At 50.3% G+C, this 14,041-nt stretch overlaps 2 protein-coding genes and 1 non-coding gene across 3 annotated transcripts in view; 2 read left to right on the top strand and 1 right to left on the bottom strand.

The window, feature by feature from the left end:
• The window catches only part of RPS8 (ribosomal protein S8), a 396,253-nt gene that overhangs the window by 230,638 nt on the left and 151,574 nt on the right, over nucleotides 1–14,041 (top strand). The window lies entirely within an intron of this gene.
• Nucleotides 1–14,041, top strand: part of LOC131766020 (uncharacterized) — a 41,264-nt gene that overhangs the window by 12,207 nt on the left and 15,016 nt on the right. The window contains exons 6-10 of the mRNA XM_067020519.1: nucleotides 1,097–1,219; nucleotides 1,318–1,390; nucleotides 1,538–1,667; nucleotides 1,760–1,837; nucleotides 2,136–2,217. Coding sequence (XP_066876620.1) covers nucleotides 1,097–1,219; nucleotides 1,318–1,390; nucleotides 1,538–1,667; nucleotides 1,760–1,837; nucleotides 2,136–2,217 — 486 coding nt within the window. The remainder of the gene's footprint in view (nucleotides 1–1,096; nucleotides 1,220–1,317; nucleotides 1,391–1,537; nucleotides 1,668–1,759; nucleotides 1,838–2,135; nucleotides 2,218–14,041) is intronic.
• On the bottom strand, nucleotides 7,626–7,741 carry LOC131747399 (U5 spliceosomal RNA). Its single transcript, XR_009332895.1, has one exon. It is a non-coding gene; the product is annotated as a U5 spliceosomal RNA (small nuclear RNA).

Below are 14,041 nucleotides of genomic sequence, written 5' to 3'. Positions count from 1 at the left end.
GTAAGTGGAGAGGCCAGCAGCACTTGACTCTGCAGCTGGGGGGACAGCTCATTTCTGAGCCCTGTCTTCCATGCAGCAAGCACTTGTGTTTACCCGCTGTCCTATCACACCACATTACCTGCCCCCTTCCAGCTCTGCCTGTCTGGGGTTCTTTTCCCTTTACAGAAATAGTCAGTCCTCTGCCATCTTCCCAGGCTCTCCCACAGCCCACCGACCCCTTTTATAGCACTTGTCACCAAACTGTTCGCCGGGCACAAGAGGCGTCCTATGCAGACTTGCCAAAAGGCTGAGTCGATGCCGGATGGAATGAATGACTGCGAAGCAGCTACAGAAAATGCCCTCTTTAAATTCTAGTCCCCTCCTCCTTCCTAACCGAATCTTTCCCTCCTTTTGCCTCCACCACTACCTAGCTCTGGTACCTTAGGCAAGTGCTTTACCTCCCTGTGCCTCATTCCCTCAAATGTCCCATAGGGATAAGTCATCGTGCTATTGCAAAATGAAGCTCGTTGGTCACAGGGAGCGTCACTGGGACGCTGAACGGAGAGCCCTCAGCACAGAGCCTAGGCAAACAAGGCCTCAATAAGGGTTCGTCAGAAAGGGAAGCTTCTCTCAACTGCTGTCTACCTTGCCTCCTTTCTCATTTTCTGCTCCACATCCCCACCCACTTGCTCTGTCTCCCTCTCACCCCTTGTCTTTCCCCATCCGGTCTCCCTTTGAAGACCCCCGGTCCTTCCCTCCTCCACCAAACCTTCTAGATTCCTCAAAGCCCTTTGGCGGCCCTACCTCTGTGGGGCCTCCAGCTCTTTTCAGCCTCTGAGCCTCCAACCCTTCTTCCTCCGGCTCTGGCTGGTTCTGTGAGTCCCAGGGCGCCTCGGCCTCCTCCTCCCTCTCCCCTTGAACCACGAGCTCCAGAAGGGCAGGACTGAGGGGTCGCCGGCCCAGCTCCCCCCACGCCTGGCACAGTGCTGGCCAGTAAGAGGTGCTAAGAAAGGTCGATAAAGAGTTCAGGGGGCAGGGGGTGCTGCTTCCCGGCGAGGGCGAGGGCGAGGGCGGGGAGTGGAGCGGCGTGCCTCTCCAGCGCCCCTGCCTTCCCCAGCCATCGAGCTGATCAAGGACCTGGTCAACTACGACGTGTGCCCGGCGCTGCTCAAGGGCCTCGTGGCGCTGCTGATACCGTCCTTCAAGGAGACCAGCAAACAGCAGTCCCAGATCGTCAGCGGTAGGGACCCGCTGGGATCGGGGTGGTGGACCCCGACGGGGCAGGGTGGAAGACGAGGGCGAGGGGTCCTCCAGCCTCACGGCCGCTCCCTCCTCCAGACTCTTCGGTTCTGCAGCTCGCCGCCCACCTGCCGTTGTTCTTGCAGCAGGCCGCGGCCGCCAAGGCCATCGGGTAAGCGGGCGGCAGGTGGTGGGCGGATGCGGCAAGCCAGGCCCGGCGCTGCCCGCGGGCCCCCAAGAGCGCTCCGGCCGCCGGAGGGTCCCACGGGGCCGCCGCAGCCCGAATCCCACCCCCACCCCCACGCCACCCCCCGCCCAGGATCCTGGCGCGAGGCAACACGAGCCTGGCCGAGGAGATGCTGCCCCTGCGCGTGGTGCACAGCCTCATGGCCGCCATGGGCAACATGGACCACAGCAACAGCCAGCGGCAGGCCAGCCTCACGCTAGAGGTGCGCCGGGCGGCCGGGCGGCGGGCGGCGTGGCCGCGCGGCGGGCCCAGCGCGTGGGCACGGCAGTCACGCCCCCTCGCCCGCCCACGCAGTACTTTGTGCAGTTATTCCCAGCGGTGGAGGAGCACGTGCGCAGGTCCATGGGGGAGGAACTCTACAAGCTCTTCCGTGTAAGTGCTCCCGCCCCGCCGCGCCCCGCGGGACAGCACAGTCCCCCCGTGTGCACCCCAGCGCACGACCCCTCCCCTTGTACACCCCACACACAGATCGGCCTCGGGGCCGGCGGCGGGAGGGACTGCCCTGGCTTGGGCTTCTCCACCTGGCACCCTTCCAAGGTCCCCTTTCCTGCCCTTCCAGTCAGGCCTAGAGCCTGACCGCAGCCTGCAACCTCCATCTGCCCACGCCCAACTCCAAGTCCAGGCTGCCTGCCCTGGCATCCAGCCCAGTTCCCCTTGCTCCTGTCCTCAGAGCAACGCCGAGGACTTGTACGGGAAAATAGATAGCATTCAGGCGGACATCTTGGCGGCCAACAAAGTCAATGTCACCAAAGGTGAGTGGGGTGTGAGGGGGCCTGGAGCAGAGGTGCGGCGGCACCCAGACTCAGGCTCATCTCCCTGTCCCCAGAGCTGTATCTCAGTGGCCGCTCCGACAGCACCATGAGCTCTTACTTTGGACACTGTAATCAGGGTCAGGTGGCCTACATCACACACTTCCAGAAGGAGGCTGTGGAAGAAAAGGAGTAACAGAGCCTCCAAGGCAAGCCAGGAGGCCAAGGCTGTGTGGCAGGGAAGCCTGGCAGAAGGAAGGAGCCGGGGCCAAGCTCCGGTTGACTCCTCTTGGCCCTTGGTGGGAGGCTGGGGTTCTGCCCGCCAGAAGGGGAAAAGGAGAGCTGGCTGGGAAGGGTTCAATAAACAAACAGTCTCGCTATCTATCTGGTGTCCGTGTGTGGAGGGCAGAGGGAGATCGAGTGAGAGTTATGATGATGGGTCGGGGTGCCTCTGCTCACCAAGGAAAAACGCTGGTCTGAGGGGAAGGACCACCAACGTCGTAGAAGATTCAAGGGCACAGCCTGAGGAGCGGGCCTTACCTCAGCTCCCTGCTGGCCCCTGCGCTCTCCCCTCCAGGACACCACACCCACCTGGTTTTCCTCCTGCCTCTCCGGTTGCTTCCTTTCATTCTCTTCCGCTGATTCCTCCTCTTCAACCCAGCTTCCTTCAAGGTGGAGTGAGGCAGGACTCTGACCTGGAGACTCTTCCCTACGTTTACACCCTGGTGATTCCATTGCTTTAAATACCACTTCTGTGCAACGACTCCCACATTTCTAGTTCCAGCTAAACATTTCTACCTCAGCGTGTTGTCCACGAAAAATTTAATCAGTCGATCTAAGAAAGCAATGGAAAATTTTATTCGAGCCAAATTGCGGCGTATAAGCCGGGAACAGCCTCTCAGAAAGCTCCTCCAAGAACTGTTCTGCCTGTGAGAGGTCAAAGCACAGTTATCCAGGGCTTTGTACGTTAAGTGACGTACACGGTGACGTTCACACGATCCAGATCGACTCCGACAAAGCAAGTAATGGGTCACGGGTCATCATGGCCCCTTACAAGATCAAGAAGGAAGGTTATCTCCTAAGGAGTTATCCCGTTGGTACTAGAGGAGAATGTTGCTCTTCACAGTTGCGCGGGTATTTCTGCCGATGGGGAGGTTGGTCGATGCATGATGCAGATACGCAATGCACAGTAGAGGGAGGAGAGGAGGCCAAAGGGCAGAGGAAATTTTTTATGTTCAAATTTTCCTTGACTTGCTTTAGAATATGGATTTGTATTTCATCAGTGTCCAAAACTGAACTCCCAGTCCTGTGCCATCTTCCCCAACTCAACTGATGGCAACTCATCCTTCCTGCCACTCAGAACAAAATCGTGGTGTTCTCCCTGATGTCTCTCTTTAACCTCTGGATCCATTCTGTCTGTTGACTCTACCTTCCAAATAAATCCAGAATCCAACTATGTCTCACTACCTCCATTGCTAATACTCGGGTCCAAGCCACCATCATCTCTCCTCTAGGTGACTCTGCTTTCTGCCCCATTCTCTTTGTCAACACAGCAGCCAGAGCGGTCCTTGTAAACTTCACATTCTGTCACTCTGCTCAGAACCTTGCAGGGCTCTCCATTTCACCGAGTAAAGCCCAAGCCCTGACTGTTATGGACTCCAGGGTGATCTAGTCTCCCATGACTTCCGAACTCTCTCCTACTTCTCTCTCTCTTCTTCACTGGGCTCCAGACACACTGGCTGTGTGGTCCTTGAAGTTGACAAAACAAGCTCCTGCTTTAGGGCTTTTGTGCAGACTTTTCTGCTGAGCACTTGAGAGAGGTTCTTTTCCTAGAACTCTCACCCCAGGTGTCTGCGTGGCTAACACCTTGACCTCCTTTCAACTCTTTACACAAAAGGTATCTTCTCAGGACTGCACTGGTGGTACAGTGGACAAGACTCCGTGCTCCCAATACAGGGGGCCAGGGTTCGATCCCTGGTCAGGGAACTAGATCCCACGTGCATGCCACAACTAGGGACCTGGCGAGCCACAACTAAGGAGCCCGCCTGCCGCAACTAAGACCCGGTGCAACCAAAAAAATAAACAATTTTTTTTAAAATCAAAGTTATCTTCTCAGGGAGGGTTACCCTTTTTTAAGTCGCATCCCACACTGCCAACCCCTATACTCTGACCCCCGACCCCTCTGCCACTGCTGTTTTTTCCATAGCACTTATTTATGTGTTATTTATTTATTGTCTGTCTCCCCACCTGAATGTAAGCTCCAGCAGGGCAGGGATATTTGTTTTCATTACCGATATACCCCAAATGCTGAGAACAATGCCTGGCACATGTGAATGAATGACCGAGTCACTGTGAGGGAACTGTCCCTCAAAGTCAGAGGACATGAAGTCAGATGGCAGTAATTCTCCAGGGTGCCACAAGAGGGCATCACCGGCCCTGATCTTGTTGGTCAAAGGCAGCCTAACTTAGCCCAAACTGGGATTTTGAGCCTCAGCTTTCCTCTATTTGGGCGGAGGGAGGAGAGAAAAGTTAACGAAATATCGGTATGTTTTCCATAAAGCTAAATGCATTTCCTGTTTTAAAGACGTGTCCTGTCCTTCGGTGTCAAGTCACTCTTACTGTTTTTAGTCTTGGAATGGCCTTTTTGTAGAATCATGACTTAAAACATCACTACCCCAGAAATTTTTTGGAAATTTTACTAATTGGAAAATCCAAAAATCTCTAAACCATTGGTCTGAGATGATAATAGTTTAATAACAATGGAACTTTTAAAAAGTGAAATCTTAAGGGACTTCCCTGGTGGTCCAGTGGCTAAGACTCCACGCTCCCAATGCACGGGGCCCAGGTTCGATCCCTGGTCAGGGACCTAGATCCCGCATGCTGCAACTAGGCGTTCTCATGCCATAGCTAAAGATCATGCGTGCCACAGTTAAGACCTGACTCAGCCAATTAAATAAATATTCTTCAAAATAAATAAAGAATGAAATCTTAAGTATAATACAAATATCCCAAACAAACATATGTTACATGAAATTTATCACTACACATTTACTTTCCCCCAACTTTTTATTTCCAAAAGTTCAAAACTACAAAAAGTTGAAAGAATGAGTACCTATGACACATTTTCTTTCTCTCTCTGTTTACTGGGCTATTTGAAAGTTTCAGATGTCATGACATTTCACTATTCAATATTTCACATTACGTGTCTACTAAGAATAAGGCCGTTCTCCTACATAATTACTATATCATTATTGTGGTAGTGTGAGTCATAGCCTCCAAATACATCCACATCCTAATCCCAGGAACCTGTAGATATGTTACTTCACATGGTAAAAGGGATTTTGCAGGTGTGATTAGGGATCTTGAGATGGCGGGACTCTCCTGGATTATCTAGCTGGGCCCCAGGTAATTACGAGGGTCTTTACACGGCAGGAGGATCCAGAGTTAGTTAGGAGATGACACGGCAGAAGCAAGAGATTTGGAGTGCAAGGAAGGGGTCACAGGCCAAGGAATGAAGGCAGCTTTCTGAAGGCAAGGGAACAGATTCTCCCTTGAAGCCTCTAGAAAGGAAGGCAGCCCTGTCAACACCTTAATTCTAGACTCCTGACTCCAGAACTGTAAGACAATACATTTGGGTTGTTTTAAGTCACTAAGCGTGTGATAACTTGTTACAGCAGCAAGGAAACAAATACAATTATCAATTCAATAATGTCACGTGAAATAGAGTACATATTACAATTTCCACAAAGGTACCAAAAGTGTACCTCTGCTTTCTTCCTGCCTTCCTTTTCTTGGTGTGTTAGGGGGTTTTGTTCAGGATCCAGTTAAGGTTTGTATATTGCATTTGATTGTCATGTAGTATAAGCTTTTTGTGTCTGTCTAATTTATGTATTGTATTCATTTGGGGCTGTGTCGGCTACTGCGCGCGGGCTTTCTCTAGTTGCGTGGAGCAGGGGCTGCTCTTCGTGGCGGTGCGCGGGCTTCTCACTGCGGTGGCTTCTCTTGTTGCCGAGTACGGGCTCTAGGCGCGCGGGCTTCAGTGCTTGTGGCACTCAGGCTCAGTAGTTGTGGCACGCGGGCTCTAGAGTACAGGCTCAGCAGTTGTGGTGCCTGGCCTTAGTTGCTCCGCGGCATGTGGGATCTTCCGGGACCAGCGCTCGAAGCCGTGTCCCCTGCAGCGGCAGGCGGATTCTTAACCCCTGCACCACCAGGGAAGCCCTACGCTTACTTCTAAAGTTAAAATTTATAGCAATTACTTGCTGTCTTGATCCACATTAGAAACTGGAAACTACAGATGATCTTGAGCATTTCCTTCTCTTGTTTTTGGGGGGCCGCGCCGCGCGGCCTGCTGCGTTTCAGTTCCCCAAAGAGGGACAGAACCCACGACCTCGGCACTGGAAGCGTGGAGCCGCAAGCACTGGGCCGCCAGGGAATTGCTAGGATTTCTTATTTTGAACAGTTCTACGTTTAAGGCTAAACTACCTCATCACCAAGTTTATATATAAATACGTAGCATACAAAAATCAACCAACTATACTTCAATTTCATTGAAGTTTTTAAAAAAGCCAAGTTACACAAGTGCAGCAGTTAGAACCACAGTCCCAGAGAGGTGGGCCTCGCCGGAGGTGCTCACGTACTGCCTTGAAAAACCTTTGCAAACACATATATACCCAAGCCTGAACTTGAATTCAAGACCTAACCAAAGCCAGCTTAAGCGGATAGTCTACAGCTAGCAACCGTCTGTCTATTGGACGACTGATTGCTCTGTGCCAGGCCGCGTGCCGGGCACAAGAAGCAGTTCAAGTTTATGCCTGCTAGTCGCCAACGTGCGAACATAAACCCGAAGCCCTAGGAACAAAGTGTGTTCTCCAGCTCTATGAGTACTTCAATTCCATATCACTGTGGGGGACGCTCGCGCTAAGGAAGCCGGTTGGATGGACGGAAGGACGGACGGACGGACGGGCGGAGAGGGGGTCCGCTTCTGCCGTGCCTTGTTCTTCTCCTCCCCGTCCCACCCACGGGTGCTGCCTTCCTCAAACCAGGATCAATTCCCTCTCCCCACAATACCACACGACTCCACGAACACCAGCTGCACCGTCCACACCAGGCCCGCTTCCTGAAGACAACCTCACAGGAACACGACACGACACTCGGCCTCCACAGACGAGCGCTGAGGCGGGTTCCGAAACTTCACGGACGTAATGCTCCTCATCGCGAGCACACCAACAAAAACAACTATCAAGGTGGAAACAAAACAAACCCGAAAAAAACCCTGTGGAGAAGGCCAAACCCGGACAAACCGTCGCAAAAACGACCTGCAAGAGACTCAAGACAGCGTTGCCATCCTTTCCAACGCGTAGAACACTACCCCTTCGAAGCACAAAACACTCTGCTTTTGACACCTGCTTATCAGCCTTGGGAAAACAAAGCCTCAAAAAATTGACGAGAAACTCAGAATTGTTTCTCTCCACGGAAATCTTTAGTAAAAGGCGAAAGATTTATGCGTTTTGAAGAGAAACCAGAGTATGGCGTCACACCCTCTCACACCCTCCTCGGCTAACTGTAAGTCCCAACACACCAATGGTAACTACCTACCCGCAAACAACCAGTGAGTTCTGCCATTATTTCAGAAAATTCTGTGAAAATATCCTGACTTCCAGCGGGGCCGGGAGTCAAAAGAAATAGAAGAATCTAGCCTTTTGAAAGTAGGCAAGATCCCGAATACAGTGCATTGTGGGTATGTAAATGAAGCAGAGTCACCAACCTCGCGCTTCAGCAAATGCCTTCCTTTATTAGTTTTCCTGCTCGGTCTAGAGCCACCACCAGGGGGCGGAGCAGAAGCCAGATAGGAATATAGTCGCCGAGTCCAACCAGACAGTCTGTTTTATTTTGTTGGTTTTTTTTTTTTTTTTTTTTTTTTTTAAGGGACGACATTTATTCCTTTTCCAAATGTTACAGTAAGACCAGGGGGAAGAAAATGGTCTCAGCAGTTAGAAAAAAAAAAAAAAGTGCAAATCTTGGTTTGGCCGTTAAAAGTTATTTACAACAATGTCGAGGGGAGGGAAGAAAAGAAGTTGTTTCCCATTACAGACCTCCCCCCAACCGCAAAGCTTAATACTTGCTTACAAGTCAAAAAAGAGACACAGTTGATTCACAAGCTGGAGGTTGGAACTTGAGTAAGACATTTAGAGAAACCTAGACAAGGGCAGTGTCCGCCCCAGCCCAGGTGCCACTGTAGGCACAGCACAAGAGCCTACAAACAGCAGGGGAAGGTGGACACTCAGAGTTTGGGAGTGTAGGCACCCCCACCTCTGGCTCAGGGATTTGGGGAGTAAACATAACCTACTTGGAGAAGAACTGGGGACGACAACCAGCAAACTGCCTTCTGCGCGGCTGGGGACGGGGAAGGAGGTAGGGCCAGGGGCAGGAGAATTTCACATCACTGACCTAACTTGGGAAACTGCAAGGGACCATCTTCAACTGGCCTTAAGAGCAAGAGCAGATGGATGATGGTGTTGCCGAAATATCAGCTTCCCGGTGCACCAAGGCCGAACAGAAATACGGAGACAGAGATTTTGGAGGAAGAGAGAGATGGCTTTATTTTTCTGCCAGGCAGAAGGGAAGACACAGCAGGCTGGCGCCTGGAGAACTCTGCCCCCAGCTCCTTCGGGAATCGGAAAAGATTTTATATGTGGGGCTCGCAGTCTGGCATATATGATAAGGATCAAAATAGTGAAGGTCTTGCCTTCTTCTTCTTCCTGCGTTATTTCAAAACAGTCACGGCTGGCATCAGGCAGCCCGGTAATTGGGTCGGTTTGTCTCGGGGCTGTTGGCCTGCGACCTTTTTTCTGAAATGCAGATGCTACAGGGGGTGATTTGCTACAAGGCAGTGGAGGATGTAATTCACATAGTGTTAAAGAGTCATAGGTTCGGGATGTCCCTGGTGGCACAGTGGTTAAGAATCCACCTGCCAGGGCTTCCCTGGTGGCGCAGTGGTTGGGAGTCCGCCTGCCGATGCAGGGGACACGGGTTCGTGCCCCAGTCCGGGAAGATCCCACGTGCCGTGGAGCGGGTGGGCCCGTGAGCCATGGCCGCTGAGCCTGCGCGTCTGGAGCCTGTGCTTCGCAACGGGAGAGGCCACAACAGTGAGAGGCCCGCATATCACAAAATAAAGAAAGAAAGAAAGAAAGAAAGAATCCACCTGCCAATGCAGGGGACACGGGTTCGAGCCCTGGCCCGGGAAGATCCCACATGCCAAGGAGCGACTCAGCCCATGTGCCACAACTACTGAGCCCGAGTGCCACAACTCCTGAAGCCCGTGCGCCTACAGCCCGTGCTCTGCAACAAGAGAAGCCACCCAGTGAGAAGCCCGCGCACTTCAACGAAGAGTAGCCCCCGCTCACCGCAACCAGAGAAAAGCCCGTGCACAGCAACAAAGACCCAACGCAGCCAAAAATAAAAGTAAATGCATGAGTGATTCAGCGGGGAATTCCCTGGCGGTCCAGCAGTTAGGACTCGGTGCTTTCACTGCCGCAGCCCAGGTTCGATCCCTGGTCGGGGAACTAAGATCCCACAAGCCGAGTGGCCCGGACAGAAAAAAAAAAAAAAAAAAAAAAAAAAGTGATTCAGTGAATAAATCTTCATTTTGCCAAGGATCCCCATACATAATCAAGAAGCAGATACATAGTCAGTGAAGGCTCAAGCATTTAGTGCAAAGTGAAGAGGCAGAACCAGGTAGTTGTCTCCTGGAGAGCTTGGTCCCACGTGGGCAGAGAATGCCATTGGTGGTCAGGGAAATTTCATTAAAATATCCTCATCCATTCATTTTTACCCTGAATGTTCACCTAGCCACTTCTTGCTGCAGGAAAAGCTATCTGAGGCACAGGTTGGCATTTTTTCCAGGGCATCCTGGCACTAAGGTGCCACCAGCTTGTGCCTGGGAAGAGCCCAGCGACTACTGAGAGCTGCGCTGCAGCTGACCAGGCCGCTATAGTCAGATATGAGGAGGAGCCAACCACTCAGACCCCAAAACCAAGCAGCACTAATTCAAGAAAAGGGAAGAAAAGGTTTCACAACCAAACAATAAAAGAACAGGTGAGAAAGACTTGTGGATTGCAGGCACCAGGCTATAGCTGCCAAGTGGCCAGAGGCATCCCAGGCTGCATTTTTATCCAGGTGGGAGAGCGTTTGGGTGAAGACGGGGAGGCTCAGTGTCCTGGTCCCTTTCCCTCCACAGGGTTGCTGGCTCTGTGATTCCAAATTAGAACCATATCTGAGCAATAAGAGGTTGGGGTAGGGTGTAGTTGGGATTATGAGGGCTACCCCAGGACACCTGGATGAAAGAGAAAGTGCCGAAGCAGTGGCCAGCTGTTTCTGAAGCAGCTTGGCCCACAGAGGAAAGGGGCTGTCCCAGAGGCCTGTCCCCAGAGTACCAAGCACTGGAAGGGGTGGCACCAGACATCCTTGAGGATCTTCCTCGTGGGAGAGTAACTCTTTGATTCTGTGATTGGGAAGAACAGGCTGACACCAACTGGGGTTCATTCCAGGAATGCAAAGCTGGTTCAATACCCCAAAGTCAACCAGTTTTATCTACCAAATTAACAGACTAAAGAAGGAAAATCACATTATTGTATATCAATCATTGCAGAAAATGCATGTGACAAAATTCACAACTCATTCGTAATGTAAAATTCTCAGAAAAATAGGACTAGAGAAGAGCTTCCCCAGGAATTCGCTGGCGCTTCAGTGGTTGGGACTCCACACTTTCACTGCCAAGGGCCCGGGTTCAATTCCTGGTTGGGGAACTACGATCCCACAAGCCATGCGGCACGCCTTGGGTGGTGGGGGGGGAGAAAAACGGAAAGAGTGAGAGAACAACTTCCCCATCTTGATAAAAAGCATCTACAAAAAAAGAAAATCTACAGCTAACATTATACTTAATAACGAAAGACTGAAGGCTTTCCCCCTAAATTCAGGAACAGAGCCACTGTGTCTGCTAAAGGATTACTTCTAGCAAATGAAAAATAATCCTAGGAGACAATTCTCTACAGGTCTTTCACGTTTCTGCATACCTTGTAAATGAAATACTTACTGTTCTTTGTTCCAGACTATCTTTTCAAGGATGTTTGTTTAGCAAACAGCTTTGGAAAATAAAGATAGTTTCGGGACTTCCCTGGTGGCGCAGTGCTTAAGAATCTGCCTGCCAATGCAGGGGACTCAAGTTTGATCCCCGGTCCGGGAAGATCCCACACACCACGGAGCAACTAAACCTGTGTGCCACAACTGCTGAGCCTGTGCTGTAAAGCCTGTGAGCCACAACTACTGAAGCCCGCGCGCCTAGAGCCCGTGCTCCGCAACAAGAGAAGCCACCACGATGAGAAGCCCGCGCACCGCAACGAAGAGTAGACCTTGCTCGCCGTAACTAGAGAAACCCCGCGTGCAGCAACAAAGACCCAATGCAGCCATAAATAAGTAAGTAAGTGAATAAATAAATAAATGATAAAGTCCATACATTTAAAAAAAGAAAGGAAAAGAAAGATAGTGTCCCCTTTAGAGGAAAGGGCAGGCATACTTACTGACTGCTATATAACATTCAGGTTCTCTGAAATCAGGGTCCCTCTTTGTAATAAAATCCATTGCATAACCAGGCATTCATCTGTGTTACTTCCATGGGACTTGGGGGCAAAGGGAACTGATGCAAAAAGAGAAAACCCATATAATCAATATGAAGACTATAAAAGGAGACATCATTATAGATGGTACTTTCATTAAAATGATTTTTTAAATGACATACTGAAAACTTCTTGCAATCTGTTTGAAAATTTAGATGAAAACAGTGAGAAAACATAATTTACCAAGACATACTCGAGAAGTAGAAAACCCAGACTGTCCTCTAACCATTAAAGAAAATGAATCAGTGATTAATGTTTTCCGTAAGATCAGAAGCTTCAGAGAATTCTATCAAACATTCAAGAAAAAATTCTAGTCTTAAACTCTTCCAGACATTAGAAAAAGATAGTACATCTTTTCCAAAAATCCCTGTCACAGATTCTCCTGGAGGAGTGCCCATAGCACAGGAATAGACACCAGCCTTGGAGAGTGACAATCAGTTAAGGAGAGAGTGGCAAATGTAGCTAAGTGTACTCTGGCCTCTCTTCACATCACTTGTCTTTTTTTGTTTTTTTTTTTTTTTCAGCTGCCGTGGGGTCTCCGTTGTGGTGCGTGGGCTTCTCGTTGCAGTGGCTTCTCTTCTTGTGGAGTGCTGGCTCAGTAGTTGAGGCACGCAGGCTCAGCAGCTGTGGCGCACGGGCTTAGTTGCTCCGCAACGTGTGAGATCTTCCCAGGCCAGGGCTCGAACCCGTGTCCCCTGCATTGGCAGGCGGATTCCTAACCACTGTGCCACCAGGGAAGTCCCAGATCGCTTGTCTTTTACCTTTTACTAAAGATTTTGTGGAGAGGAATGTGTGGGAGGTTGCCTTCTCATCTAAGAGGGAAAGTTTCCAATGTTTCATCTATTAGGTATGACCTTTGCTATAGTTTTTTGTAGATAGCTCTTACCCCACTGAGATTCCATTTTTTCAAACTTTCTTTCTATTAAGATGATATATGTGCATTCCTAGATGGCACCTTATTCCTTTTACATACTGCTAGACTCAATTTGCTAATATTTTGTGTAGAATTTTTGCATCTATGTTCACGAGTGAGGTTGCTATATAACTTCTCTAGAGCCTCACTTACAGCTGGGGGCAGCGAATCAGAGAACCCAGTTCCCAACCTACAACGTAAATTTGGAACTGCTTTCTAAAACAACAAGTTGGCTGTTATCTTCTATTTCTTAACTAGGAACCTCTTTATATTTCTACCCATCAGCCATTTGTCTTTGAAAATCCACATACTTACCCTTATTCGAGTAAAACCTCAGAAGATTCCACTACCAATTCTCTAGTGTTTCCCTCCACGAAAGTCTTTACAACACACAAAAGATGTCATTAAACTGGGGAGAAATGTGTATGTGTGCACCATGCATGCCCATCCTCCCATATACTCGTTGGTCCCCCAACGTGGGCGGTGCCTTTGTACCTGCCAACAAAAGCCTTTCTTCCACTGTGGAGAATTACCCCCTAAACATGTTCTTACTGGGTAAAAGCTCCTGACAAGAAAATAAAAGGTGGGACTTCCCTGGTGGCGTAGTGGCTAAGAATCCACCTGCCAACGCAGGGGACACGGGCGCGAGCGCTGATCCGGGAAGACCCCACATGTCGCCGAGCAACTAAGCCCGTGCGCCACAACTACTGAGCCCGAGTGCCACAACTACTGAAGCCCCCGCGCCTAGAGCCGGTGCGCCACAACAAGAGAAGCCACCGCAAGGAGAGGCCCGCGCAGCGCAACAAAGAGTAGCCCCCCTGCTCGCCACAACTGGGGAAGGCCCGTGCACAGTAACAAAGACCCAACGCAGCCATAAATAAATAAATAGATTTTTTAAATGTTTTTAAAAAGAAAATAAAACATCAATTTTTGTTTTTCAAACAGATAATACTGTTAATATTTCTCACGTAGTCGACACTGCCTTCCGGTATGCAGATGAGCTAGTCAGGGAAACAACTTTGCCCTCGAAGTAAGTGGAGAGGCCAGCAGCACTTGACTCTGCAGCTGGGGGGACAGCTCATTTCTGAGCCCTGTCTTCCATGCAGCAAGCACTTGTGTTTACCCGCTGTCCTATCACACCACATTACCTGCCTGCCCCCTTCCAGCTCTGCCTGTCTGGGGTTCTTTTCCCTTTACAGAAATAGTCAGTCCTCTGCCATCTTCCCAGGCTTTCCCACAGCCC

Source organism: Kogia breviceps, chromosome 1 (genome assembly GCF_026419965.1).
Source record: "Kogia breviceps isolate mKogBre1 chromosome 1, mKogBre1 haplotype 1, whole genome shotgun sequence".
Classification (NCBI taxonomy): domain Eukaryota; kingdom Metazoa; phylum Chordata; class Mammalia; order Artiodactyla; family Physeteridae; genus Kogia; species Kogia breviceps.
The sequence above is the reverse complement of the archived record's forward strand: the minus strand, read 5'-3'. Positions and strand labels throughout refer to the sequence as shown.